Below are 26,447 nucleotides of genomic sequence, written 5' to 3' on the forward strand. Positions count from 1 at the left end.
TAAATGAAACTAATAAGTAATAACATTGACATTTAGAGATTACAAATTCTTTTCCATACGCACTACTAATAATCGAGTCATCGATTAACTAGTTTTATTATACTTTATTAGTACCTCTATTTGATTGAAGTACTGACCAGTAGTACAGTATCGACGTAAACAAATGTGAGTGACGCAAAGATGTTAACTACTCAATTACAATAAAAATGACAATACATATTGCGAAAATGATTGGTGACTACGCCCACTTGAACCTTGAACGCCACTTGAACGTAACAAAGATTCTTACTGGATGGACGACTCTGCAGTCCATTAGCCTCTGAATTGACAAGAAAAGGAGGAAAATAATAAAATATATAAACAACAGATAAACAGAAATGTGATAATCAGAAATATTACATTATCGTCTGATATAATTTTCCTAATTTTTTATTAATTAAGGTCCCTTTATGAACCATGTTTCTACACTTAGTTGTAGAGTTATTTATAATATGCTTCTTTATGTTTTAAAACTTGTTTGTTGAGAAGTCATTTTAACTTGTGAACCATGTTTTTCTTGATTAATGATAAAAAAAGCCTAAAAATTATTACACAAGTCTTAAAAAAACAAACATAATTTTTTTCTTATAACAATAACTACTGCATAATGCATTAACTTTGGACTTAGAAGCTCCGATCCATCAGACAAACAAATTAATTTGAGCATATTAACAAATTAATAAACAACTAAATAGACATCAAAAGCAAGGAGATTCGGACAGCTTTAACAACACTGCATGCTCCACAATCTCAGCTAACAAAAGGCAAGTAGAAACAAGCAAAAAGATCAAAAGAAGATTAAAACTGAATTAAGAGAACATTCAATAAGAAATTTGTAGAAGCTAAATAGCAACACACAGCATGCTTGGCTCCTTGTACGCCATTCATTAGGCCATCACCGTGGTGATGTGCTCTACAAATGGCATACAGGGAGCCAGGCACACAAAGTATGCTAATAAACAAATAACAAAATACCAAAAATGAGTAAATAATTACTCATTATTGCTACTTCCTTGACCAATAACCACAACACAGAAGATGGTAGTAAGATTAGTAGAGCTAACCAATAGATCTTCATTCATCATATGTGAATCTGTGATGCTTGCTTCCACATGAAGTGATCTGAAATGGATAGCAAAGAGGAATTTGAGGACCATATATACAGTAAGATGAAAGAAAGAAAGTCCCCTAACCCCATATCCCCAGTTTTTCACCAAAAAGACAAAAGGGGGCCTCTTAGTTTCCATAGGCTACAGTTTCCACTTTAAAACCAGCCAAGCAGCTTTTGAGTTGGTAAAATTTGGCATCAAGTAATGGTTTTGGTAGCTTTGAAAAATAGTCTACCTGGAAGACCATGTCTTTTTCTCACCTTTTTCAAACTCCCTCAAGGATAGGATCATGACTTTGGAGAGATTATTAGAAGGGGATGAAGGTGCAGGGTAATAAGGAGAGCTAGCTATTGTGACTCTAGGGACACTTCATTGCTCAATTTCTCTTTCCATTACACATAAAGGGTAATTTTCTTTATTGATCCTCTGAAACGGATTTGTCTGCAAGTGCTTGGAACATATTAGATTCCTATCACCCCATAAATTGAATATCTTCAAAGAACGAGATCTTTCCCTCCCTTGTCCTTTTCCATTTATACTTTCTGTTGTTCCTTCTTTATTTTTATTTTATCTTTTTATTTTTTAGTTCTATCATTTTTTTTCAACAATGTATCCTAGATTGTCAGTTATTAGACTAATTCGTTTGAGACTCTGAGATCTTATATTAAATATGTAGGTCTTTCCTACCAATTTCTTTTCTATACATACCATCCAAATATCAACTCTTAATTAATAAGCCGAACTATCTAACACTGGTTTACTTTATTATCATGCACTCATTTGGTACAAGTGAATGAAGTGATGTATGAATACACAATATCAGTGTTAACAATGAGGTCCATTAGCTAGTAGGGGGAACTTAGGTACTTGTTCCACTTTGTTTTTCTTCCTTTATATATGCCCCGCCTTCTCAACAGATTTCTGTAGCATTTCAAATCAATGGCTATGGTCGGTCACAAAAAATAAATAATAAAAGAATTAATATAAAGTTCAATGAACATCTGAAAGAATTATGCAATGAGACAATCATCTTTATAGGGGTGTTACTTTTTTTTTTTGAAAATGATATATATAAAATAATAATAGAGACCTTGAGACCAACCCTCTCAAGTAGGCAAATGAGCAATAACTCAGTTTAGAGGGAAGGGAAAGCAAAAGAAAGAGCAAACTAATGAAGCAAGGCCGACATGGATGAAAATCTAGAATAGGAGTATAGGACACACAGTGGGATTACCCTTGAACGGTCTGATTTCGCTAATTCATCGGCAATTGAATTAGCTTCTCTGTAGATATGGCCGACACCCGAGCACTCCACCTCAACCATGAGAGTATCAATTTGGTTGAGGGCGTTGACCAGTTTCTAGGGCCGGTTAGAGCTATTATTAACCACCCAACCGCCAAAGTGGAGTCGCTTTCAATGAGCACGTTCCGGAAGGAGTGAAGTTTACAAAACACCAGAACTTCAGCTTCGTAGGCCCAGCTATCTGGGATCGCTTCCAAGAAAATCCCCAAGAAATCCTTGTTATGGTTTCTGAGTACTCCACCCACACCGCTCGATCCAGGGTTGCCCAACGAAAAGCCATCAACATTGAATTTAACCAAATCGGGTGGGGGTGGAGACCACTCGCTACTACAGATTCGAGGAGAGGATTGATGAGTTTTAATCTCGCTAAAGAATTGCGCGAAGTCGTAGGAAGAATAAGGTCATTCCTTCCACCAACTTTGAACCCATGCGCAAATTCTGGACAAGTGAATATCCCAGATAGAGTCAAAAGAGAAGGATTGGTTTTTGAAAGATACCTGATTCCTTGATAGCCAAATTGACCAGAAAAGGGAGAAGGGAATGAGATCCCAGAGTAGCCTATCAGTACCCTTTCTTAGTTGGTCCCATTCCAACATAAGATCCAGAACGCCATTGGGACAACACCAAATCAAGCCTTCGCGTTGCATCACCGCGTTAAGCAACTGCATAGGGACGACACAATGTAGCATCGAGTGGGACGTTGATTCAATCTCTAAACCACAGAAGCAACACAGGCCCCCGTCTTCAATATTAATTCCCCGGGTCAGCATGTTTTCCTTGGTTGCAATCCTGTTATTTAAAACTTGCCAGAGAAATTGGGTGACCTTTGGGGGTGCTACCTTGCGAATAATTGAGGGTATAGACCAGGCCGGAGCCTCAAAGATCCTTGCTTCAACTGCCGTGAGGATGGACTTAACCGAGAAATGCCTAGTCGAATCACCTATCCAGATCAGGGCATCCTCACCCTGGCTTGGGATTACCTTTGTGATGACTTCCTCAAGCTTCTGGTATAAATCTTGCTCTCAACCCAGCAGCTGGCGTCGAAAAGGCACGTTCCAGGTCCAGCCACCATTAACAAAGGTGCCACTATCACTAACCCTGCAATTTTTGTTGGAGGCCAGAGCAAAAAATCGAGGGAATTGGATATGTAAAGGGTCCAATCCAGCCCAAGAGTCCAACCAAAACCGAATGCTCAGGCTCGTACCCAATAGACAAAAGCAGCCTTCTCTGAAAGCCCTTGCAAGCATCGTATCTTCAAGAACCACCTTGAATATGTCTTGAAGGTAAGGTGAGAGGTTTTTTATTTTATCCTGCTCCTTAAAGGCTAATATACACCTATGATCAAATCCGTATTTGGTGTTAATTACCCTTCTCCACAAGGAATTCCTTTCATTACCAAACCGCCAATGCCATTTTAGAAGAAGTGCTTTATTCTGCCAGCTTAAGAACCCCAAACCGAGCCCTCCTAGATTAGCCCCTTTGCAAACCTGTTCCCAGGCGAACCAGTGAATTCTCCTAGTCCCCTCATTGTTGCTCCATAGAAATCCTCGCAGAATTTTCTCCATCTCGCCGATAACTCCCACCGGGGACAGAAATCTTGACATAAGAAAAATAGGGATCGCGCTTAATACAGATTTCAGCAGGATCATCCTACCACTCAGAGATAGAAATCTCGAATTCCAGGAGCTGACTTTCAGTCTCAACTTCTGGATGCACGGATTCCATAAATCTTTCTTCCTTGGGTTTCCACCGAGGGGCGCCCCCAAATATTGAATTGGAAGGGTCCCAACTTCCACATCCAGTTTATTGGCCAGAATCAGTAAATCTGAGGGTGCAACATTGCATCCCATGAGAAGGGATTTAGAATAATCAACCTTAAGGCTTGAGATTGCCAGGAACAAATCAAGACCCCCCCCCAACCGCTCCACTTGGCTAGCATCATTTTCACAGAAAATCAATGTGTCATCCGCGAATTGAAGATGGTTAATGCTGAGACTGTTTCCAATTCTAAAACCACAAGGTTGATCGACTTCCAGTAGTTGATTTAGTAAGCATGATAACCCATTGACGCAGATATTGAACAAGAGAGGGGAGAGTGGATCCCCTTGGCGGAGACCCTTCTCAATCTCAAAGAAATCCGTAGGGGATCCGTTTACCAGAACAACCAGTGACGCCGTTGATATACATGCTTGAATCCAAGCGACCCATTTTGATCCAAAATCCATAGACTTCAATAGCTCCAAAAGAAAGTCCCAATCGATATTATCGTAGGCTTTGGCAAAGTCGAGTTTAAGAAGAATACCTCCATCTCTCCTTTTCTTCATTGAATGAACAACTTCATTAGCCACAAGAATACAATCCTGAATTTTCCTTCCATGGGTAAAGTCGAATTGATTTGAAGTTAGGATTATGGGCATGATTCTCTGCAGACGGTTGGCCAAAACTTTTGCTATCAGCTTATATATACTCCCTATGAGGCTTATGGGACGAAATTCGGATAAGGAGCTAGGGTCATGAGATTTGGGGATTAAAGCAATAAAGGTCGTGTTTAACCCTCTCACCAGCTTCCCCTGGGAATGAAACTCCTGAAAGACTCTCACTATATCATCCTTAACCAAGTTCCAGAATTCCTTGAAAAACCCCATATTGAAGCCATCTGGGCCAGGGGCACGGTTACCCTCACACTCCTTAAGAGTCTCCCAAATTTCAGATACTGAGAAGGGCTCTTCTAACATGGCTTTGTTTGCTGCAGAGATTTTTGGAAGATTGTGGCAAGCTAATTTAGCCTTGAAACGTCTATCTCTCTTGAAGAAGGATTGAAAATGAGAAAAAACTGCTTCTTTGATGGCTCTCGGTTCCTCCAGAACAGCCCCATTGAAGCTTAAATTTTTTAAGTTCCTTTGAGCTTGTCTGACTTTGCAGGTACGGTGGAAGAAAGAAGTGTTCTTGTCTCCCCCACGAAGCCATCTTACACGTGATTTTTGGAGCCACATGCGTTCTTCTAATCTGTATTCTTTCCACAAGTTATTCAGCACCTCGAGTCTAAGCTTACGAGATTCCTCATCAGCACCGTCTTGCTCCATATTTTCAATCACATCTTTCAGTTGCTCTTCTAAGATTTTGATTTTGGAGGATCCTCACGGGCATCTGTTTCTCCTCTACTCCCGGATCTTTTCCCTCAAGCCTTTCAGTTTCTTCTGCATCACATACCCTCCCCACCCTTCAACCAGCATTGATCCCCACCATTCCTCCACTAGTTGTTTGAAGCCATCTTCCATGAGCCAATAATTGTAAAAGCAAAAAGGCTTGGGGCCAAAGTCTCTTGTCCCCCACGATATGGTAATGGCTCGGTGGTCGGAGAAGCCACAATCTTCCGCCGTTTGATTTGCCCCATTGAAAAACAGGAGGCACTCCTCTGTCATCAACCATCAGTCTAGCTTGCTCCAGAGACCGCCATTCCTCGTGTTGTACCAAGTAAAATCGCCCCTTTGGAGGGGTAGATCAATGAGATGGAGGTTTTCAACAAATACTCTGAAGTCAGCGTTCCCTCTCACATCTGACCCAACACTTTTCCTTTCCCCATCATTCAGGATAATGTTAAAGTTCCCCCCCTATGATAAGGCTCCCATGGAAACAGCGACAACGACCTCAAGTTCGGTGAAGAAAGCATACCTCAATGACTCCTCATTAGGTCCGTAGACAATTAACAACTGAGTAGGTTTCATTCCCAGGAATCAGCTGGAATTCAGTCAAAAGAAATCTCTGGCTCTTGGCCGCCCTTAGCAGCTTCAAATTTGTTCCTTTCCACAAGGTCACCAATCCCCCTAAGGCTCCTTCAGAAGGGACATGCTCGATTTCAAGGTGTAGGGCATTTGCCCATCTCAATAGGATGTCCGCTTTATCCTCTGTTAGTTTGGATTCCTGTAGTAACACTACCTCTGGCTTAACCCTCTCTAGGATCTGATGCATCACCTCTCTCTTTGTAGTTGATCCCATCCCTCTAACGTTCCATGAGACCCATTTTCGTCCCATGCCACCGGCACACACCCAGCTAATTGTGCTTTCAGTGAGAAGAAATTTGGTCGACCAGTGTTTCCACTACAACCTCTGTAGGGCACTCTAGGACGACACCAAGAGAAAGCCCCAGCTCCAGGGCCTGCCGTGCCTATCTGGAATCGAAAGCTCAGCAGTGGTAGTATCAGAGGTAATTGGTACTTCTTGTAAAGTCAACAGCTGGTCAGCTTCTTCCTCTGCGGCTGCAAGCTCCCCACGATAGTTCCCCACAGGAAGAATTCTCTTCCTGCCTCTCTTTGGGATTTTTCTGGGGCGACCACGAGGTCTCTTCGTCAAGGTTTCAGAAGGACTCACCAAGGTGGAAGAGTCAGGTAAGGAAAAGACTTGTGCGGTTCCTGACCCTTGGCACACTAGGATTTCTCCACAGTGAACTTTGATTTCCACCAGTCCGGAGCCCAAATCCTCCAAAAAAGACTCATCATGGGTCGGCCAGTCCTTATTAATGGATCGCCTTTCCGCGGGCGGGAGAAACTCATTGACCTAAAACAGTAGTCAAAGATCTGACCCATGAAAAAGTCCACGAAGATTCGATTGAAAAGTCGTCTTAATCCCCCACTAACCACCCTAATAAGTGTGTCTTTCACCACCACAGAGAGTGTTGGCTCAATTTACCCAAAGGGAGCGAACCCAACCTGTATTTCATGGAGAGATTTGAAATGTGGGCTAAAAGAGGTGCTAGTAAGGTCAGAGCAAACCACCGTGTCAGACTGTCCCTCTTGGGCATTGACCCAACTGCCTTCGTCGTCTTCTCCCTTGTCTCCGGCCACTTCTTCGGCGGCGGACGCCTTTGAAAATTCCGATTCCTCCACCACTGTATCATTTGAGAGCCGCGAGACCTCCTCTTTTGCAGTTTGGGACGTGAATCTAGACAAAAGTGAATCACTGGGCTCCTCCGGCTTCGAGTTAAGATCTGACAGGGGGTATGGAGCTTCCTCAACCCAGATATTCAGCACCTCACCATTGATTTTGGCTTTGATCGTTTTACCCACTACGTTTGGGGAGGATGAAGAGATTAGGATTCTAGCAACATCAAGACGGTCCATATTTCTCGTTGCCTCATCCGTACGCACGAACGTCCCCATCGATCCAACAATGGCTCGGAAGAAATCTTCGTTCCAGGCCCCTATTGGAATGTTTTTCAGGTTAATCCAGAGGAAATGTCGCACAGGGGTCACTAGTGGGTGGGCTGTGGATAGTAAATCAAATTTGGATTCTATGAACCCCCCATCTAGGGCCATAAAGGCTAGCATACTTTCATTCGTGGGGAAGATCAAGGCCACCTCCTTCGCTCCGAATGGCACCACTTTGATGTGGCTGTGGCCTTTGGCTGTAAGGAATTGTTGGATGGATTCAGCATCCTGGAATCCACGCAGGGATCCGATGATCGTCGCTTCCGTAATGCCCCAGACCTCTTCTCTGATTTGGAAGATCAGATCAATGTCTTCTTGAATCCCCCTTCTTTGACCAGTAGCTTTCCACACCTTCCTCACCTTCGGTCTCTTCCGCTCCCTGGAGCCCCCTGGTTCCCTGTTCTTTTGCAAAAACTCATTTTGGCTTCTTTGGATTAGAGGAAATCTGGCATGCTCAATCCTCATGGGCCTCCCTAGGGGTGTTACTTTGGCTTAATTCAATCCATACTCCTATTTTATCTAACATGTGTTTAACTAAGAATTATACATGAAAATTGAATTTTTAAATAAAAATTAAAGTGACAAGTGTGAATAGATTTAGAGTCTAATTTATACATATCTTGCATGTCTCCCAAAATACTTGAAACATAATTCTTCTTGATAAACATCGCGAACATTATTGTTGGTTTTTAGGGTTTAATGCGGTAAAAGTAATTAAAGCAGCGTAATATTTCATTTGTTGAAAGACTTACTTATACAAAATACAAAGAGTGAAAATAAGAATTCTGCTACGACTTAACATCACATTGTTTCTTGAAAATCAGAAAAGTAAAACAGCTTAAATAAGCACCCTATTTAATGAAATTCTGCATATCATCATTACACTATACCAAAAAACCTTTTAATAGACTTAACCTATGTAATATAAGGAAAAGACTCAACACTAATACTCCTCTAGATTTTTCTTAGAGACTCTAAGCTTGCTTTGACTTCTCAACTTCATGACTTGCCAAAGAGGAAAAAGTATTATAACAACTCCATGCCTTTGATAATAGTCTTTATCAACCAATCCTGCCTAAAATTTGTTCATAGAACCATCAAAATTCAATTTGTTTCTATAAACCTGCTTAATCCTTGATGACTTGACTTGTCTTCAAGTTGCAAAGTTTTATTTTTCTTTATCATTTTTGTCTCATACTGCATAACAACTCTCCAACCATCTATGATTGCAGATTGCAGATTTTACATAACTTGAAGGTTCAATTGCATCAACATTGCACTTTTCATAACCTTGAGCAAGCAGTCCGATTCTACTAATCGAAAAATCAGGATCCTTGCTCGAATTTTCTTCATTTTCAAATTTTTGGTGTAATGGTGCTGGAGATTGTCTACTCCAAGCTTCTCCTTTATTGAGGTCTTTACTTCACTTGAAGAAGCATGCATTGCAGTATGTTTCCACTCTATAAAAAAAAATTCTCATTTTAATACTCATTAGTTTTCGATCATTAGGATCAAATATATGTAAAGTGTAGTGTTTTTCCAGCATTTATCCAACACTTAACAGATTTTGATTTAACTAAGGAACTAATAAGAATTCAGAAATATATTTTATACTCGAATGAGTATCAATTTTAACCAATCATTGCCTTTAACATTGATACGCTATCCGCAAGTATACGGTACACTCGAAGTAATATAAAAGGTTGTCGAACCACAAGGATTGAGGGAATACCAATTCACCCAATGAAGAAGTTGTGTTTAGAGCACAAGAAAGTAAAAGACAATTATAAATTTGATTGGTAGAGAGCTTAATTTTCAAAAGCAAAGAGGAAATAATGTTAAAGACAAGCACTTGGGTTTAGCTTCACCAAAACAAGTTATGCATAAAAGAGAGTATATGAATTTCAAGGAGTTCATTTTATGGTTGATACAGCCTAGTTCTTTAAGTGTTGATTCCTCAAGTCAAATAAAGTTTTCTAGTAAATCTCATTAGTCTGATTCCTCATGTACATTTGAATAATTTAATTGAAGATGAAGATCTTATAATCAAGCCACTAACTACTAGTTCCACCCTTATTCCTAAGGCGCATGCCCTAATCAATCCTATCTCAGGTCCCCCATTCTACACCAAACTTCCATTTCTACACTCAAGCTAATATTGAAACATGGAACATGAACTCATAGAAGAAAATCTTTATTCCATATATACTCAGAAACTAAAACATAAACAAGTTAAGGATTCACATCCCAAGTGCTAAAGGAAATTAGCCAAGTACGGCTAAGGATAACACTATTCTAACATGAGAAGAAGCCTTGGAAATGCTCCAGAACACCTTACACAAGCTATTGTTCAGAAGAACTAAGATAACAAACTAAATTACAAGATTTTAATTTATAGGAAAAATAATGTGAGTAGGCACGCACGTGCGTGCCACTTCTACACACACATGCATGCAAATGTGTCTATTAATACCTTGGCTACACACTAAATGATTTCATCAAACACAACATCTAACCACAAAACATCAAATGGTGCACGTCAAGCCATCGAATTTCAGCTGCACACTAGCACATGTTAGAATTACATATTTCTCATTTTGCCCTTAATTCCTCTATCGTGCTAGACCAAGGATTGCAATGCAAAAAGACTCAATCCTAATGACTAAACATGCCATTAAAGACTCAAATGGGACTGTTACGCAAATGATGACTCTAAAAATAAAAAGACTTAAATGTAACTAAGAACTCTAATTAAGAACTAAAAACCTTAGAAAAACTTAACAAAAGACAAGAAAATAAAGGGAAGAAAACCATATAAATTGTTGAGTATGGCTCATAGGCAGTGTCATTGGGACAGTGGGTCGGGGTCTGCGTAGCAGACCCATGTTGGGGGGCGATTAGGGTTTGGGGGTGCGGGGGGCTTGTCCCCCGCGGTACGGTTTAGGGGTATTATTGTAAACTTGATCGTTAGTATCCCTGTATAAGCTTGTAACACTATAACCCTAATTAATTGTATTCAGAAGAGAATCAATAAACGGAGCTATAGCTGCTCTATAGTCGCAGAGGTAGGCATTTTGGCCGAACAGCATGAACAAAGCTTTCGTGTGTTTCTCTCTACTCTTGATCTGTATTCGTGTTGTTGTTCCAACATAAATCTTGGTCCTCAGACATCAACACTTGCTCTATTGCCAATGGTAAGTTTGGAGAAGTATGACCGATCAAGTTCCTTAAAAATGTTGCATCATGTATTTTGCTGAATAGCAAGAAGCAACAAACAAATGTTCTTCCTTTTTTTTCATGTAGCTCAACAACTTGTGCTTGTTGTTGTTGTTGTTGTTTTTGTTGTTGTTGTTGTTGGTTTGCCTTGTTTTTGAAAACCTTCTCCACATGACTAAGCTGATTGCAGGCTCTAACTTCAATCCTAGTCTGTACCAACATAAATTTGTAGAACGACTGGTCTTCTTACGAAGAGAGCAAGTTGGATATTTTCATTTCCAACCTTCTCCTCTGTTGTTTGCCACAATGGAATCTTCAGCTGCAACTTTCTCTTCCGTCCTCATAGATCTTTGATAGCAAATCTGCAAGTGTACATATTGCTAGAAGTAATAAAAAGATCGAACCACAGGGACTGCGGAAGTTTACTTCTAATTTTAGCAATTCAGTTGCAATGACGAAAAACAAAGATAAAAATAGAGGATTGATTGGTTGTGATTATCATGAAAAGAAATTAAGACAAACAAATAAACGATTGTTGTTTTGAAAACTTTGGGAGAAAAGCTGCACTAGGGAATTGAATCTGTTACCCTCGTTATGCATGTACCCGCTCCGAATACATATGAATTCGACTAAACTCTTTCAAGGTGTTATGTCTATGTGATTACTTGCTAATTACTTAGTCAAGTTCTCCTTCTAGCTAATTAGTGACAGCTAATCCCTTAGTACCTAATCCTAATTAACTAGAGATTTAGTTCAATATCAGAAAATCATAGATTAATTGCTAACCTTATCCCTAAGGTGTAGAGACCAAAATCCAATTCCTCTCTAGATCCTTAGTCCATATCAATTTTCCAATTGTATAGAAACAAGCAACACAATCTATGCGCAGTAGATAACAATCAAAGCAAGAGAGAAGTTCAAGAACAGAATATAGTCATTCATATAGAAACCGAAACGAATCCAAACATAATCAAAGAGATAACTTCATCTATCCCTAGCACAAAAGAAGATTTAGCCTGACATAGTCATGGAAACAAATCAAAATTCATGCCAAACCTCAAAATCTTGACAAAGAACCACGTAAAACTCTAAGAAAAACCCAAAAACACAGCTCTCCAAAGTTCTCACATGAAAAGATCCTAAACTAGGTTTAAAACGCACTTAAATAGAGTATGGCTGATATTTCGCGCAAATGCGCGAACTTTGTGAAGGAACTCGCGCAAAACTGGCGCAAAACTTTCCAGCAGCTACTTCCCTGGCGCGTCTGCGCGAAATGCAAGAGGAAATTGGTGCAAAACTGGCACAAAGAAATCCAGATTGTTCCAGGTTTCGAAATTCCTATCTTTCTCCCTTTATTTGCTCCTTGTTTACACATCTTCTCCTAAAATAACAATAACAATAAAGGAAAATAAGTAAAACAAAAAAGAAAAGATTAACTAGAAGATAGAATAAGAGAACCAACCTAAATAACTTAAGTGAATCCTAATGAAATAACATAAAACTCCTTACTTTCTTCAATAGAGGAGATTTTTTACACAAATCTCTCCGGAAGACACACCAGAATTTTCTCCACCACTTTTTTATCACTAAGATCTTCACTCGGTAATCTGATTTTCTGGACTACTTTTCAAAGTCTATATGAAAATTCCTTCACTTTTTATGATTCTTTCATTTTGATGGTTTCAAACTCTCTTCTAAGGTTTAAAACCTTCATCTTTCTTGTTCTTTCATTTTCTTGGAACTCCTCTTTGAGTTCGTCTCAAGTTTAGTTTGTTGTTTTAAGATTCAAAATCTTGATAAAAACTTCATCATGATCTGCTCCCTGTATGATAGTATTTTTCCGTCCTTAGCCACATCTTCATTGTGCAACCTTATCTGACCTATTGTTGGGTTGTTTGCTATTGGGGTTGGATTGTTGTTATTTTCTACCATATCCAATAAACTTTGAGCTTTTAGACTAGTTCTCAGTTTTGGAGCTCATAAATTATAGCTTTCTCTTGCAATACAAGATCGGAGGCAAGGAGGTGCTGCTAGATGCCATCTTGATTTGTGTTTTTTATGGGTTGAGGGTTCCTCACTTGTTTTTCTCTCTCACTCATAGTCTTCTTAAGATTAAGGAGCTCTGATACCGTTTATTGGGTTTTAGGATCTAAGATGAGAGTAAAAATAACAACAGGTTAATATTTCATTCATTGAAAAGCTTACTTATATATAATTCATAGAGTAAGCTAAGACTTTTGCTACAACTTGACAACACATTGTTTCTCGAAAAGCAACCTATCTAATGGTGTTTTGCATATCATCATTACACTACACCAAAAATCTGCCTAATAGACTTAACCTACATAGCATAAGAAAAAGACTCAATACTGACAATAATGATACATCCTTGATAAGAGGTTTAGTTACTACTATCGATGATGGATATATCTGAGATGAAAAAAATTCATAGATGACATGAAATATGAGAGTAAAGTGCTTATTTAACCCCAAAAACAAACAAAATTTAGAAAGCACAAATATGATACATAAAATTATTATAATTAATATAAAGACATATATAAAAAAAAGTAAGAATTGAGCGTTGTTTACTTTTTAAAAATGTGTTTAAGCTTATACAGAGATTTGAGTTTTTAAAAAAAGAAAAGATGAAGACTTGGAGATAATTATTCAGTAGGCTTCAATCTTCTTCATCTTCTTCATTTTACAGTCCTTTAGAATATTATCGTTAGAGGTTCTTCTTCTTCTTATTCTTTCTTTAGAATATTAACGTTAGAGGTTTTCCTCCTCTTCCTCCTCCTCCTCAACAACAAAGTGGTAGGCGATGCCAGCTTGATGTGAGATACAATCTTCAAGTAGTTTGGGTAGATGATGTTTCTATTTCCTTACAGACGATGTCTTACTCAAGTCAATGTATTTGAAATTTCAAAAAATAATCTTTAGTGCATTTTTTTCTCATATATTTATAACTCAATTCTTGTTTTCATCAAAACATACAAAAAGATTTTAAATACTCGTTGTTGAAAATTAACATAAAGTTCTGGTTAATAGTTTCGGAACTATTATGGGTAATAGAGTTGGGGAGGAGGAAAACAATCTTGGTAAGTGTTAAGTGTTGGTCAAGGATAAATGTGTTGAATAACGTTACAGAAGAAAATGATCATTCCTTTTACAAAAGCTGAAACCGTATAGCTAGGCACCATAGAAATCTGAGAGCATATAGCAGACACGATGGAATTAAGATGGAATAGTAAGATCAAGAATAAAAGGAGAAATTTAATATGAATATTTTCATAATCTTACTACCAAGAATTTCAAAAGGTTATCTAAGATCTAAATCTAAACTGGCTTAAAATAAATTTTGGTCCCCCATGAATTTGAGTTGTGGAAGACTACTCACTAAAGAATTTTATTAGAAGTTTTAGTCCCACAAGTTATCCTCCGTCAATACAATTGGTCTCTTGGCTATATTATGTTAGAAAACTAACATTTTTTTGGGTTATCCAACGAATTCTAAATCAACTTCAAATATTTCGTTTGAAACAGGAAGACATAATCTTGATTCTAGTAGGGAAGAGAAACTTCCCCAATGTATTGTAATTATATTGAAAGAAAAAAAGGAGGCTCATTACTCACAACTCACAACTCAGCTTTTTGGAAACATTACACGTGTATTGTAATTACATTTATTAAAAAAAAAGGAGGCTTCTTCTTCTTCTTCTTCTCCGTAATCAAGGAGTTCCATCACCAGCCCCAGCAACAACATCACCAGCCCCAGAAGCAGCAACAACACCAACCCCAGCAGTACCGACAACGTCAACCCCAGCAGTACTAGCAAGATCAACCTCAGCAGCACCAACAACAGCACCACCCCAAACTTTACCCTTGATGTAGTCCGCTAAGTGTGGATCAGGAGCAGGAACGTGGCTAATGAAAGGCTCAGGATCACATAGGGCAGGGACTTGATAGAAGAGATGTTAGGGATTAAGTGACGTGTGAAACCTATAACACTTCCTATCAATCCATTGTTGATCAAACCACTATGCATTCTCAAATTGCAAATTCCCCCAAGAAAGAAAATACAACCACCATCCCAATTGATTTCATAATCAACACATAATACCCTAAAGAGAATGGAAGATGAGGTGCGATGGGGGTGGGGTGATGATGAGGAGGGTGGTGGGGGTGGTGGTGTGCGTTGTGGTGGCGGTGTAGAGAGAACTAACGCAGCCACCCCATAACCGTAGGTGTTAGTCACCCAGAAGCCATAGGTGAGGCCGAAGCCACCAGTGAGGAATGTTTCATGGCGGATCTTCAACGTGTAACCAGCAACCCCCACGGTATAGAGCCCTACACCTGCGGGGTGAAGATGGCCGCCGGATAGTGGTGGCTTTGGACAAGAGAGTCCACTGTCGGAGCTAGAAACAAGGAGGATGCAAAAGCCACAAACACACAACAATGGTAAGGTTTCAGGGGAAGCACACGGCGGTGAGGGGGAGACATTAAGGAAACCACTAGCGAAGCCATGGTGGAGTGAGAATTGAAAATCACTGAGAGAAATGGGAGGGAAATTTGAGAGGAAAATTTGAGAGGAAATTGGGGAGGTAAAATTCTTCACCTTCAAACATACTTCCATCATTTTCATCAAATTATGGAGGATCATCCTCCACAAAATGTAGAGGATCATCATCCGCAAAATCTGATGGCTCTGGAAAATCAGGATCCGAAGAGAAAGTGACTGAAATGAGCCACGGTTTGGCGTCAGATGATGAGGATGGTGCTGCAGATGATGAGGCATCAGATGACGATGAGGACGTTCCTACTTTTGTTATGGATTTGGACTAGGATACGAAGCAGGCAAGGATCTACTTAGCAAGTCATGAGGGCACTGACCCCACTAAGTTTGTACCAAAATACATGCGAGTAGTCATGTTTTAATAATATACTATTGTTTCCTTAGAGTTTTATCTTACTAGTTGTACTGCCATCGACCAAGGAAGGATATATTTAAAAGGTTATGCCCCCAATAACTTTTTTAGTAGCACATATTAGTATTATTTTAATAATAACCCGTTATTGCCCCCACAACTTTATCTCATTAACAAGGTTATGCCATCAACTTTGTCTCATTACTGGATAAGCACAGTAGTGGGGGATTTGGGCTCGTTTGGCCAGAGTAGTATACAATTACAATATCATCCATGGAAGAGCTTCTAATTATCTCTTCAACCTCCCTTGTAACTTTTATTCGGGTTGGTTCGTTAGCAGTATCGCGGTACTTCAGCGCATCACAATCAGGTAAAATTATATCTTGCTTAAATTCATACTGGGCCTGAAGTTACTTCAACAACGCAAAGATGCTGGAAGTGATAGTATCCAACTTCTCATCATTGCATTTTGCTTTATAAAACTCCACACAAATGTACAGGGCCTTTCTTTTGCCCTTAATCTACAAAGTCCAAACATTTTTTATGGTTAGGAATGTTTTAGTTACTTTGATTATATAATAAGAAGGCATAAAAGCAAATTTGATCCCCATGAATTTGAATTGTGCAAGACGAGTCTCTAAAGGATTTTATTAGAAGTTTCAGTCCCACACGTTATCCTCGTCAATACAATTGGTTCCTTGGCTATATTTCGTTAGAAAACCAACATTTTATGGGTTATCAAGGTTTCTAGATTTTCTAGGAATTCTACATCGCCTTCAAACATTCTTCCATCATCTTCATCTAGTTCTTAAATTTTTCTAGAAAATTAAATTGGGGTAAAAAGAAATAGAGCAAAGATGGAAGTTACCGACAAAGGAAGAATATTTCCAAATTGTGGGTTGTTCCGTATCTTATTCACCATTTTACCTTAATTTTTCTGTTCTCTAAAAGAATACTTTGAAAGTCTCATAGCTTAAATTTATGCTAGAAAAAATTAAGATAATCTGAATAAGAGTCATGGGATGGTTGTACATTAAAAGATATGCAAGCGACCTCCTAGGGACACACTTATATACAACATGTTATCTTCGTCAATACAATTGAACCATTGCCTATATTTCGTTAGAAAACCAACGTTTTCTGAGTTTTCCATAGAATTCTTCATCACCTTCAAACATTCTTCCATCATCTTCATTATTTTCTTATATTGTTTCCAGAAAATTAAATTCATGTAAAAATAAATAGAACACTCGTAAATAACGAAAGCCAGAACTGGCATTGCATTGAACAAATTGATATCCACTAGCCCCTCACCAATTTAAGCCTTATGATTCCAAAACATGAAAATTCTACCCCGAACAACCAGCCCAAAGTGTCCTCACAAGAAATAAAACACGCATAGCAAAGGATTATGGTGGGTTTTTTTTTTGGGTTTTCCAGCCTCCTGATCGAGTGATCCTATCCCTCCACTTCTGCCAATCATCAAGAACGACCAAGACACAGACAAGAACCTACTTGCTTTCAGGTTGCAAACTCAGATTCTTTGATCTGTTGCGAACCAGTTCGTGAAAGAAAGAGATCGTTTGTGGAAGAACGGTGTAGTTCTTTGTTCTTAGTGGAAGAAGGAGAAAGAGTTGCGATGCACCGCGAATCGCAAGCTCCTTCATCTTCGTTGTTTGGCGTGACAAGTACGAAGGTTCAGATGATGGCGGATTTTATGGACAGATATTGAAGAAGAATGAAGATGACAAGAGATTAAAGGATTTGAGGTGGGGGGGAGGGGATTTCATATGAGAGATTTTAGAAAATTGAATCACCTATACTTTTGTTGGCAAAATGACGAGTCTTTTATTTCAGTTTATGAAAAAATATATATTTTTTTTTAACGTGTCACGTGTGCATTTCCGCTTTTTGCCCAGGCTTCAGAAAATTTATAGCTCCGCCACTGGGGTGGTGGATGAGGTGGCGGTGGTGGTAGTAGTAGTGGTAGAGGATGGTGGTGGTAGTGCAGTAGTGGTGTCATCACCGACGGTGATGGTGGCGACGGTGGTGGTCGCGATGAAGGTGGTGGTGGTGGAGTTGAATGTTACCTAGTGGTAGCAACAGCAGTAGTGGTTGTGACGGATGGTGGGGGTGGAAATGGTGGTGGTGGTGGTGGTAATGGAGTTGGCGCCGGTGCTGGAGGTGGATATGGTGATGTTGGAGGGTGGTGGTGGCATCGGTAGTGGTGATGATAACGGCGGAGATGTTAATTTTGTAAGGCCAAGTAATTATATTAAATAAAGGGCACAATAGGTGCCCAAAACTATACAAGGAGGAAAAGGAAGGAAAAAAAGAAAAATAGGCCAAGCTAGGGACACAACGGTGGAGGTGGTGGTGGATGTGGAGGTGGCGGAGGCGGAGGAGGTGTGGATGGTGGTGGCTTTGGAGGAAGGGGTGGAGGGTCGTGGCGGTGGAGGTGGCAACGGTGATGGTGGTGGTGGCGGTGGAGATGGCGGTAGTTGCAAAGGATGGTGGTGGTGGTTGTGGTGAAGGTGAGTAGTGGTGCTGATGATGTTACATGTTACTTAAATTAAAAAGGATATCGTAATCTTAAAACCAGGTGGAGGTGGTTTTGAAATTTAGTCAAAACCTATTTCATCTCTGTTTTTTCGAACACATTTTATTTTTAACTTTACATTTAAAAACTAAAAACCACCTCAAACATGCTTTTAAAAACAGAAAATTGCCTTTGCCAGTAAAAAAAAAACAGAAAAATGCCTTTAAAAAAACAGAAAATTGTGAAATAAAATGATGCATCCATTCTGGCTTGGACAACTTCTTTTTGGGCCTTCCATGTAATATGGTTGTTTGGGCCATGCTTTCTATAAGACACAAGGACATTCTTTTTTTTTTTCGGGTCGAATTAATCTATAAATACATGGACATTCTAAACAGAGAATTTATGCATTTACGATGTGTAAATTAATATTTAACGACTCTGTCTTTTTCTACAATTTTGATCTATGTCGAGCGATTATTTTTTTGGTTAAAACGATCATGTTGCTCAATTTTGAATATAAACTAAGATTTCTTATTTAATGAAATCTACAAACATGTTTTTGCTCTCAGATTTTCTAATTTAGCCATTCATGATTGAACTTTCAAGTTGGGATTATGAACGATAAATAGAATGTTAATACATGTGCCACATAAAAAATTCAATGGATCTTATAGTTGATTCTTAAATCTCAAAGTTCTTGTAAGTCTTGATTAAGCTGAAAGAAAATTAATGAAGAGCTCAATTATAGCCAATAAGTGAAGGAATTAAGTCTTGGTCAATATTAAATGTCTTATCTAAGTTTCATATATTGAGTTTAATTAGAGTGAGAGTGGAACCAATATCCCAACATCTTCATGCATTATTGAAACCTAAGAAAAGTTAGGGTATTTTGGGATTTTTTGATAGGCAAGGGTATTTTGGGATGATAGTTAGTTCTTCGGTTTTATTTTAAAGCAAATTTAACACCAAGGTGTGTTCATCCAACAATGAGATGGTGCTCATTCCTCATAGTCACGTTTGGGAGCTTGTGGTTGCATCGTGCGGGACCATTTTGGTGCGTTTGTGGCTGCGTACTCCAAACATCTGGGTGTTTGCTCGGTAGTTCAAGCTGAGCTTTGGGGGATTTTGCTAGGGGTGCGCTTGGTGAGAGAGAGAAGCATTCCGCAAGTAGTTATCGAGTTGGATTCTACGACCTGCATCAGTATGATTTCTACCGGGTGTGCTGCAAGCCACCCTTGTGCTTCAATGGTGGAGGAGATTCGCCGGATCTTGCGTACCTTTGTGCAAGTGACTTGGGGGCATGTCTTCCGCAAAGCTAACTCTGTGGTGGATGCTCTAGCAAAGTTTGGGTTGGATCCGAGGATTGGGTTCTGTAGGTTTCAATCACTTCCTGGTTTTTGTTCAGTTCCTTTTTTGTCTGATAGTGCCTCTACGATCTATTATAGAGGCCTGTAGTTCGGGTTGTTAAACCCGCCCCATTCATCGAAAAATCCAATATTGAGATTTTGGGATGATAGTTAGTTCTTCGGTTTTATTTTAAAGCAAATTTAACGACAAATGACCAATGAGAGTTTAAAAAAAATACAAATGAGATATGATATGTGAAGTTCATTGAGTCAATTTTTAAACAGTGTTTGACACAACTTATTTTTAAGTTAAAGTAGAGCTAATTGCGATTTGTACTAAACTCTTAAAATAAGCTACTTATTATTTTTTATAAAGAAATATAAAAAAAAATTATTTTTAAGAAAAAAATTAAATGAGCGAGCTTTTTTTAAAATAAACCGTAATGGGTTTGCTAAGGTTGCCCTAAGACCATTGTATCGTGCTCTTATTTACAATGTCTCTCTTACTTACCTCCCCACCGCCGCCACCATTACCACCACCTTCCAGCAACCACCTCCACCACTACCACCACCACTAGGTACCATCGAGCTTCACCATCATTGAAACATGACCCCTCCACCATCGTATAAATGCAACCACCCACTGTCGTGAATTTAAAAAGCGACAAGTTTTTTCTAAAAATTAAAAGTAGTTTTTAAGCTATAAAAATAAAAATTAACAAACAACTTTACTTTTTTTCTTATATCTCTTATTTTTAAACATTAGCTTAAAAGTACATTTTATGATAGAAAAAGTTCAGTCAAACGGTACAGTATAATTGAAAAAAAATGACCATAATTTCAAGTTGTTCTAATTTGAGTACGGCGTTCCAATTAGGTAATTTAGTGTTTCCAGAACATTTATAATTGCACTACCTGTTCAATCTTTGCACTTTTCTAAACACCAAACAGAACAAATATATCAAAAAGGTGAAACACAATTAGTAGATAGTTGGACTTCTTAAGTATTTAATTCAAAGTTTGATTCCTGGGTGAGATGTGTATGGAGAAACATTTATTGGCTGCTACCAAGCTAATGTGATCTCCGAGTCTCAAGTGCTAAACCTCAATGGCGGTTGGCGGTGGGATAGCTTGCGGGGAAAATTAAACACAACAAATATCTTCTAAACAATAAACACGGTGTTGCTGGAAAGTATAGGCAATAACAATTCCCAGTAGTTACATTACATCACTAGACAAGAGGTTTTAAGCAAGAACAAAATTGCACATTTATTGACTATTGCGACCATTATTCTGCCACTGTTACACATGTAAATGATTGTATATGTATCCTTCAAATGGTCTTCACTCTGCAGGCTTATTTGTAAGGAAAAAATTTCAGATCAGCATGTACAGATAAACAAATTTGTATGGTTCACTAGTAATGCCATGTCCTTCACTTTGTGAAGATTATATAAGAAAAATTGAACCCAAAGAAATATTAAGGATAAGCAATTTACATCAAGCTCAAAACAATTTACAATTGCAGAGGAGCATTGATATCATGGTTGGATAAAGTAGTCTCAAATGGCAATGTCCATCAGTGCTATAAGATCAATCCATCCTTCAGAATTTGCTCCAACCAAGATGCTATTTCTGAAATGGGTGGCCTCTCACTTGGATTCTCTCTCACAGCAAGCTCTGCTATATCAGCAAGCTTAAGCAAAGGTTCAAAATTCCTTGGAAGAGCAATATAGCGATCAATTATAGTAGCTTCTTTACCCTGTTTGATCAAAGGCACTGCCCAATCAACCACATTGGGTGGTGTAATGTCACTCTCATAAGCCTTCCTTCCACTTAGAATCTCTAGCAACACAATCCCAAAGTTGTAAACATCGCTTTTCAGGTCCTGGTTAAGATCCTTGTCACTTGAAGCAATGAGTCCAAAGTCTGAAATTCTAGCCCCCCACTCTGAGTCCAAGAGAATGTTTGAACTCTTGAGATCCTTATGAACAATTGGAGGTGATATTTCCTTGTGAAGGTACTCAAGACCCTTCGCGACCTGCGTCACAATCTTCAGCCTGAGGTTCCAATTGAGAGCAGAGAGGCCACCATGGAGGTGATCATAGAGTGTCCCATGAGGCATGAACTCATAAACAAGCAACCTTTCTCCCATCTCAGCACAATAACCCAACAAGTTAACAACATTGCAGTGGCGAACCTTGCACAGAATTTCCAATTCCGTTTCGAAGTCCCGATTGTTGGTGTGGATTATTGTTGCAGCATTTGCTCTCTTAACAGCAACCACTCTCCCATCAGCCAAAGCAGCTTTGTAAACAAAACCATATTTTCCTCTCCCAACCTCGTTAAACTCCTTGAACCCATTGGTAGCATCTTTCAGCTCAGAAAGCCTGAAAACCTGAGGCGCCCCGGGACACGAAGCAACAGAAGTAGAAGAGTGAAGACCAACATTCACATCATCATCATCATCATCCTTCTCAGGTTTCCCTATGCAAGACTTGGATTGTTTCTTTGTTTTCCCCTTTTCTTGCTTTCTTTTGGTGAGAAAACACCCACAAGTCAAAATCAGCAAGAAACACAACACTGAAGACCCAATTATGATCACATATCTACGGATATGAGGCCAATGCCACCACACAGCAGAAGAATGGCCTCCACAAACTTCCCTACAAGAGCTATTCTGGCAAAGAGAACAAGCAGTGCAAACACGATCCGCGTTCCGAGTACAAGGACTAGACAAGAAGAAACCTTTTGAACAGTTGTACCCACAAGGCGAACAAATCCTCAAATCCTGTTTAGCACACAAGCTAGTCAAATCTTGCTCATTGAGCACACTCACATTGAAAGCAAACTCAGCATTTCCACAAGCACTTTCCCTGCATAAACCGGGGCTCGAAAGCTCCAAAGGGGGATCGAAATCGGGGCTTGAAGCGTTGACAACCCAACAATCGAGAAGAAGATCATCTTCCCTAACACCACAAGTAGTTTTCTCAGAAGAAGCAATAGCCATAAACCCATTACCTTTGGGAACTGCAGAGGAATTGATCAAACTACCCCAACATTCCACACCATGGTTATCTTCTCTAACTCCACAGAAATGGTATCCACCTGCAGATAGAGACACGAACCGAACATCATCAGGTGGAGTTTCCGAAAACGAACCCGGATCACCCCAGCACTTCAACTCGCCGGTGGAGTTGAAAGCGCCGCAAACGGCGTTCCTCCCCGCCGCCAAAGCGGTGAAACTCTCCGTCACGTTGGAAACGCCCAAGTTCGCCGAATTGGGACCCCAGCAAACCAGCCCGCCGGTGCTCACCTCACCGCAGGTGAACCCCTCGCCGGAGACAACCCGGTTCACAACCAGATTCGCCACGGATTGATCCAAAAACGATCCATTCATCCTCGCCACCAAGGTGTTGTTACCATTCTTCGCGATTTCCCAGCAATCAACCCTCCCGGAAACGTGATCAGCGGCGTAGTATGATCCGCTGACGGCGCAGACGTGACTCTCCCCGGCGGCGATATGGGAGTAAGCTACACTCCGGTACGCCGGCGGCACGAGGACGAGATCCACACTCGGCCTCGTTGACGACGCGCCCCAGCAGAACGCCTGCGAGGTGTTCGCTAAGATGCCGCAGAGAAACCCCTCCCCGCCGGAGAGCGCTGACATGGCGGGGATACTGCTGACGTAGGACGACGGCGAAGGAAGAGACGACGGGGAAGTCATGTTCTTCCCAAAGCAGATCACGTCCTGTTTCCCGCTCGCGTCGATCGCGCAGAAGACCTGGTCTTCTCCGAACGACGCGGCTATGGGTCCCATGGCGCCGAACGCTTCGGCGCCACGGGAGCTTAAAATGAGAAACAGGACAAGGATATAGAGAAAGTGAGAGAGGCTATGAAACTGAAGAGTTTGCATGTTTGGTACAGTACTGTGATTCTTGTTCTACTAGTGTCATGGACGTGTACCCAATAGGGTACTGCTGCTACTGCTACTTGTGATGATGGTGTTTGCAGAAAAAGCTTAGATGTTAAGAAAACAATGTGATTGTGATTGTGATGAGTGTTGTTGTTGTTGTTGTTTATGTGATGAAGTTGGTGGTGATGAATGATGACAATGAAACAACGTGGGTGTCTCTTTATTTACAGTCATACTCCGACCGTTACAACCTGAATATACCAGACTAGCTAGTTCAGTTACTGTCATCTTCATTCATCTTTCTTTTTACTACAATTATTGACCAAATTTTAATGCTATCTATGCTTTTCAAGTCAAAAAATGCTATTTAATAGTAAAATATTGTCTCTAATATGAATATAAAAAGATAAATTAATAGTAAAATAATGAATATAATACTCCCTCCGTCCCTAATTATAAGCTAACATTGAGACTTTTTTTGTGTCACTAAATATAAGCTAACCTTGCAAAAGTTAATATTTCTTTCCATATTCACCCTTGCATTTATTGGTAGTGGAGCACCACCATTAGTAGTACAATGATGAAAAAGTGTTATCATAAATAGGGGTAAACATAGAAAATTGTACATTTTTTTTGAAAACCAATGCATCAATTAAGGCTTTCTTAATAAGTGTGATTTTTACAACTTTAGCTTATAATTAGGGACGGAAGGAGTATAATATAAGTATGGTTTTCAAAGTAACTCCATGACTAATTGACTATTTATATATATGTCCAGTCAAGTCAAAATGTATTTTTTGTATTGTTAGTTTTACTTGACCTCCTTTCATTTTTTTAGTATAATAATATGATGTTAATGAATCTGTTAGAAGATAATAAATTAAATACAGCACTGGTCATATGAGCTAATAAATGTTTTCAGTTTTTAGTTTTACTCGTAATTAATCATTTGACTACTTTATTTTTTTTTTGTCAGAATCAATTCAAATAACTGAAAATCTACTTATATAAATTTCTTTCATAATTGATTATGGTTTAGAATTAATGGTGGACATGCCACTGCTAGAGAAGTACCAACAGGGGCCCTATTGCTTGTTCTTTATTTGGTTCATTTAGAAAATGGCCTACTCTGAAGAGTTTAAGTGTTAAAGTTTGTTTTATTCTGAATGAATAGGTTTTGGTCACTTTGTGTGGGGCAAGTACCTAAACTAAAAGAGATTGTATTTTCCAAAAATGATAAATAAACATATAATATGACCTGGACACACAATTGACGTATGAGTTCTTGACGGGTTTTGACCGTCACAATCGATATATGTGTTAGTAGTGGTTTATAGACGCCACAAATATTTGTGGTAGATGTTTGTCTCAAATAAAATTCGTCAGTAACTCATATGTTAATTGTGTGTCAGCCCGAAAAATTGTATACTCATATATTATTACTGTTTATTTTATGGGTATGCGGAAGATGGGGCCTGGAACCAGTTAGGGGGGAAGAAAGTGGCGTGGGTGAGTGTACATTCAACTTCCAAATCCATTGCATTAGATTGGTCGAGCTCTGTAAACTTTCTAAAAGGACAAAGGGATCTTCTCATGTGGGATTCTTCATTTCTGGCAGTGAATTATGTGCAACTTTTTACGTAATTGTGCACTTCAATGCGTTCTTTTAGCAATCAATGTAGCACTGCACAGCATATATAACAACTTGAATTAATATAGTCAAAATTTCAGGGACTTTTTTATGGTAATTGACTTTCCAATGGTTTTCATTATGACAATAAAATGCTCTTAGTGATATTTGTTAATATTCATTCACATTCTACTTTATCTCTCATTTCATTTCCACACATTTTTCTTCTTATCTTTCTCTGCATTTTCTGTTAAATCACGTATCATATCACTCATTTTCACTGGAAAAGAGAGGTGAATAAAACATAATCCGCAAATCCATTTATAAAGTGACAAATGACTTAAATAATTTATTTTAAGTATGAACAATTATTAATTAAAATTTAAGTGTTGTTTAAAAACTAATTCTAAAATTATGATGAAGTCAAAATTATAATGAATAGAAGAAATTTCCCTAAACTTTTACTTTTGTCATCTGATTTAATTTAGGTTTCTCCATTGTTAGGGTTAGAAATAGGCTAAACTTTGTTTAAGTATGTCTGACCTACTTAAAAAGTTTAAGGGCTAGCTAAGTCAGGCTTATTATATGTTATAAAAAAAATGTAAGGCCGAAGTCTGATCTTTTTGAAAGTCTGACCTAGTCTGACAACCTATTTAAAAGCTTCATTATTTTATAATAAGACATTTGAATAGATTGTCAAATATATTTGTAAACATATCAACAAAATTATTGGCTAACAAGTTTGAATATATTAAAATCATTATATTGTTAATAAAGTCAAAATAAATAGGTCATCAGTCGATTTCTAAAGAGGTTTATATGGTCAAATAATTATATAGTATAACATGTTTAAACATATATAGAAGTCAATATGTTTTTTGGTAAATCGAAAAGATCAATTGCACCCTCCAAGGATTGAACCCTAGCCCTCCTCCACCCAACTCATACATCCCCTAATTCTAATTGCTTGAGCCATCTTTTGGAGACACAAAAGCCAATATGTGTATATAATACTAAGATATTATAATAAAAATCCAATATAAAAATAATAAATATATTTATATTAATTATATTTATTTAAATAGGTTGACTAGTGAGGTTGGTAAGGCTTTTTTAGTGACCTATGTATGATATTTAAAATTAATTAAACTTTTAAAAATCTTAAACTTATCTATTTATTAATTTGGTCTAACAATAGGTTCCTATGAACACCC

The 26,447-nt window shown here is 38.8% G+C and overlaps 1 protein-coding gene and 1 long non-coding RNA gene across 2 annotated transcripts; both read right to left on the reverse strand.

Moving 5' to 3' along the window:
- LOC130718179 (uncharacterized) lies at positions 1-1,616 on the reverse strand. Its single transcript, XR_009012535.1, has 3 exons — positions 1,409-1,616; positions 1,104-1,161; positions 1-319 (listed from the first exon to the last, which is right to left on the reverse strand). It is a non-coding gene; the product is annotated as an uncharacterized LOC130718179 (long non-coding RNA).
- A 19,257-nt stretch (positions 1,617-20,873) lies between these two features.
- LOC130718458 (serine/threonine-protein kinase-like protein CCR1) lies at positions 20,874-23,844 on the reverse strand. Its single transcript, XM_057569053.1, has one exon. It carries the CDS (start codon positions 23,601-23,603, stop codon positions 21,273-21,275), a length of 2,331 nt encoding a protein of 776 aa, XP_057425036.1. The 5' UTR covers positions 23,604-23,844; the 3' UTR covers positions 20,874-21,272.
- Positions 23,845-26,447: the final 2,603 nt, after the last annotated feature.

This window comes from Lotus japonicus, chromosome 5 (assembly GCF_012489685.1).
Source record: "Lotus japonicus ecotype B-129 chromosome 5, LjGifu_v1.2".
NCBI classification, from domain to species: Eukaryota; Viridiplantae; Streptophyta; class Magnoliopsida; order Fabales; family Fabaceae; genus Lotus; species Lotus japonicus.

Bases quoted from the DNA above. Each gene is read 5' to 3' on its own strand.
- LOC130718458 (XM_057569053.1), bottom strand. From the start codon at position 23,603: ATGCAAACTCTTCAGTTTCATAGCCTCTCTCACTTTCTCTATATCCTT.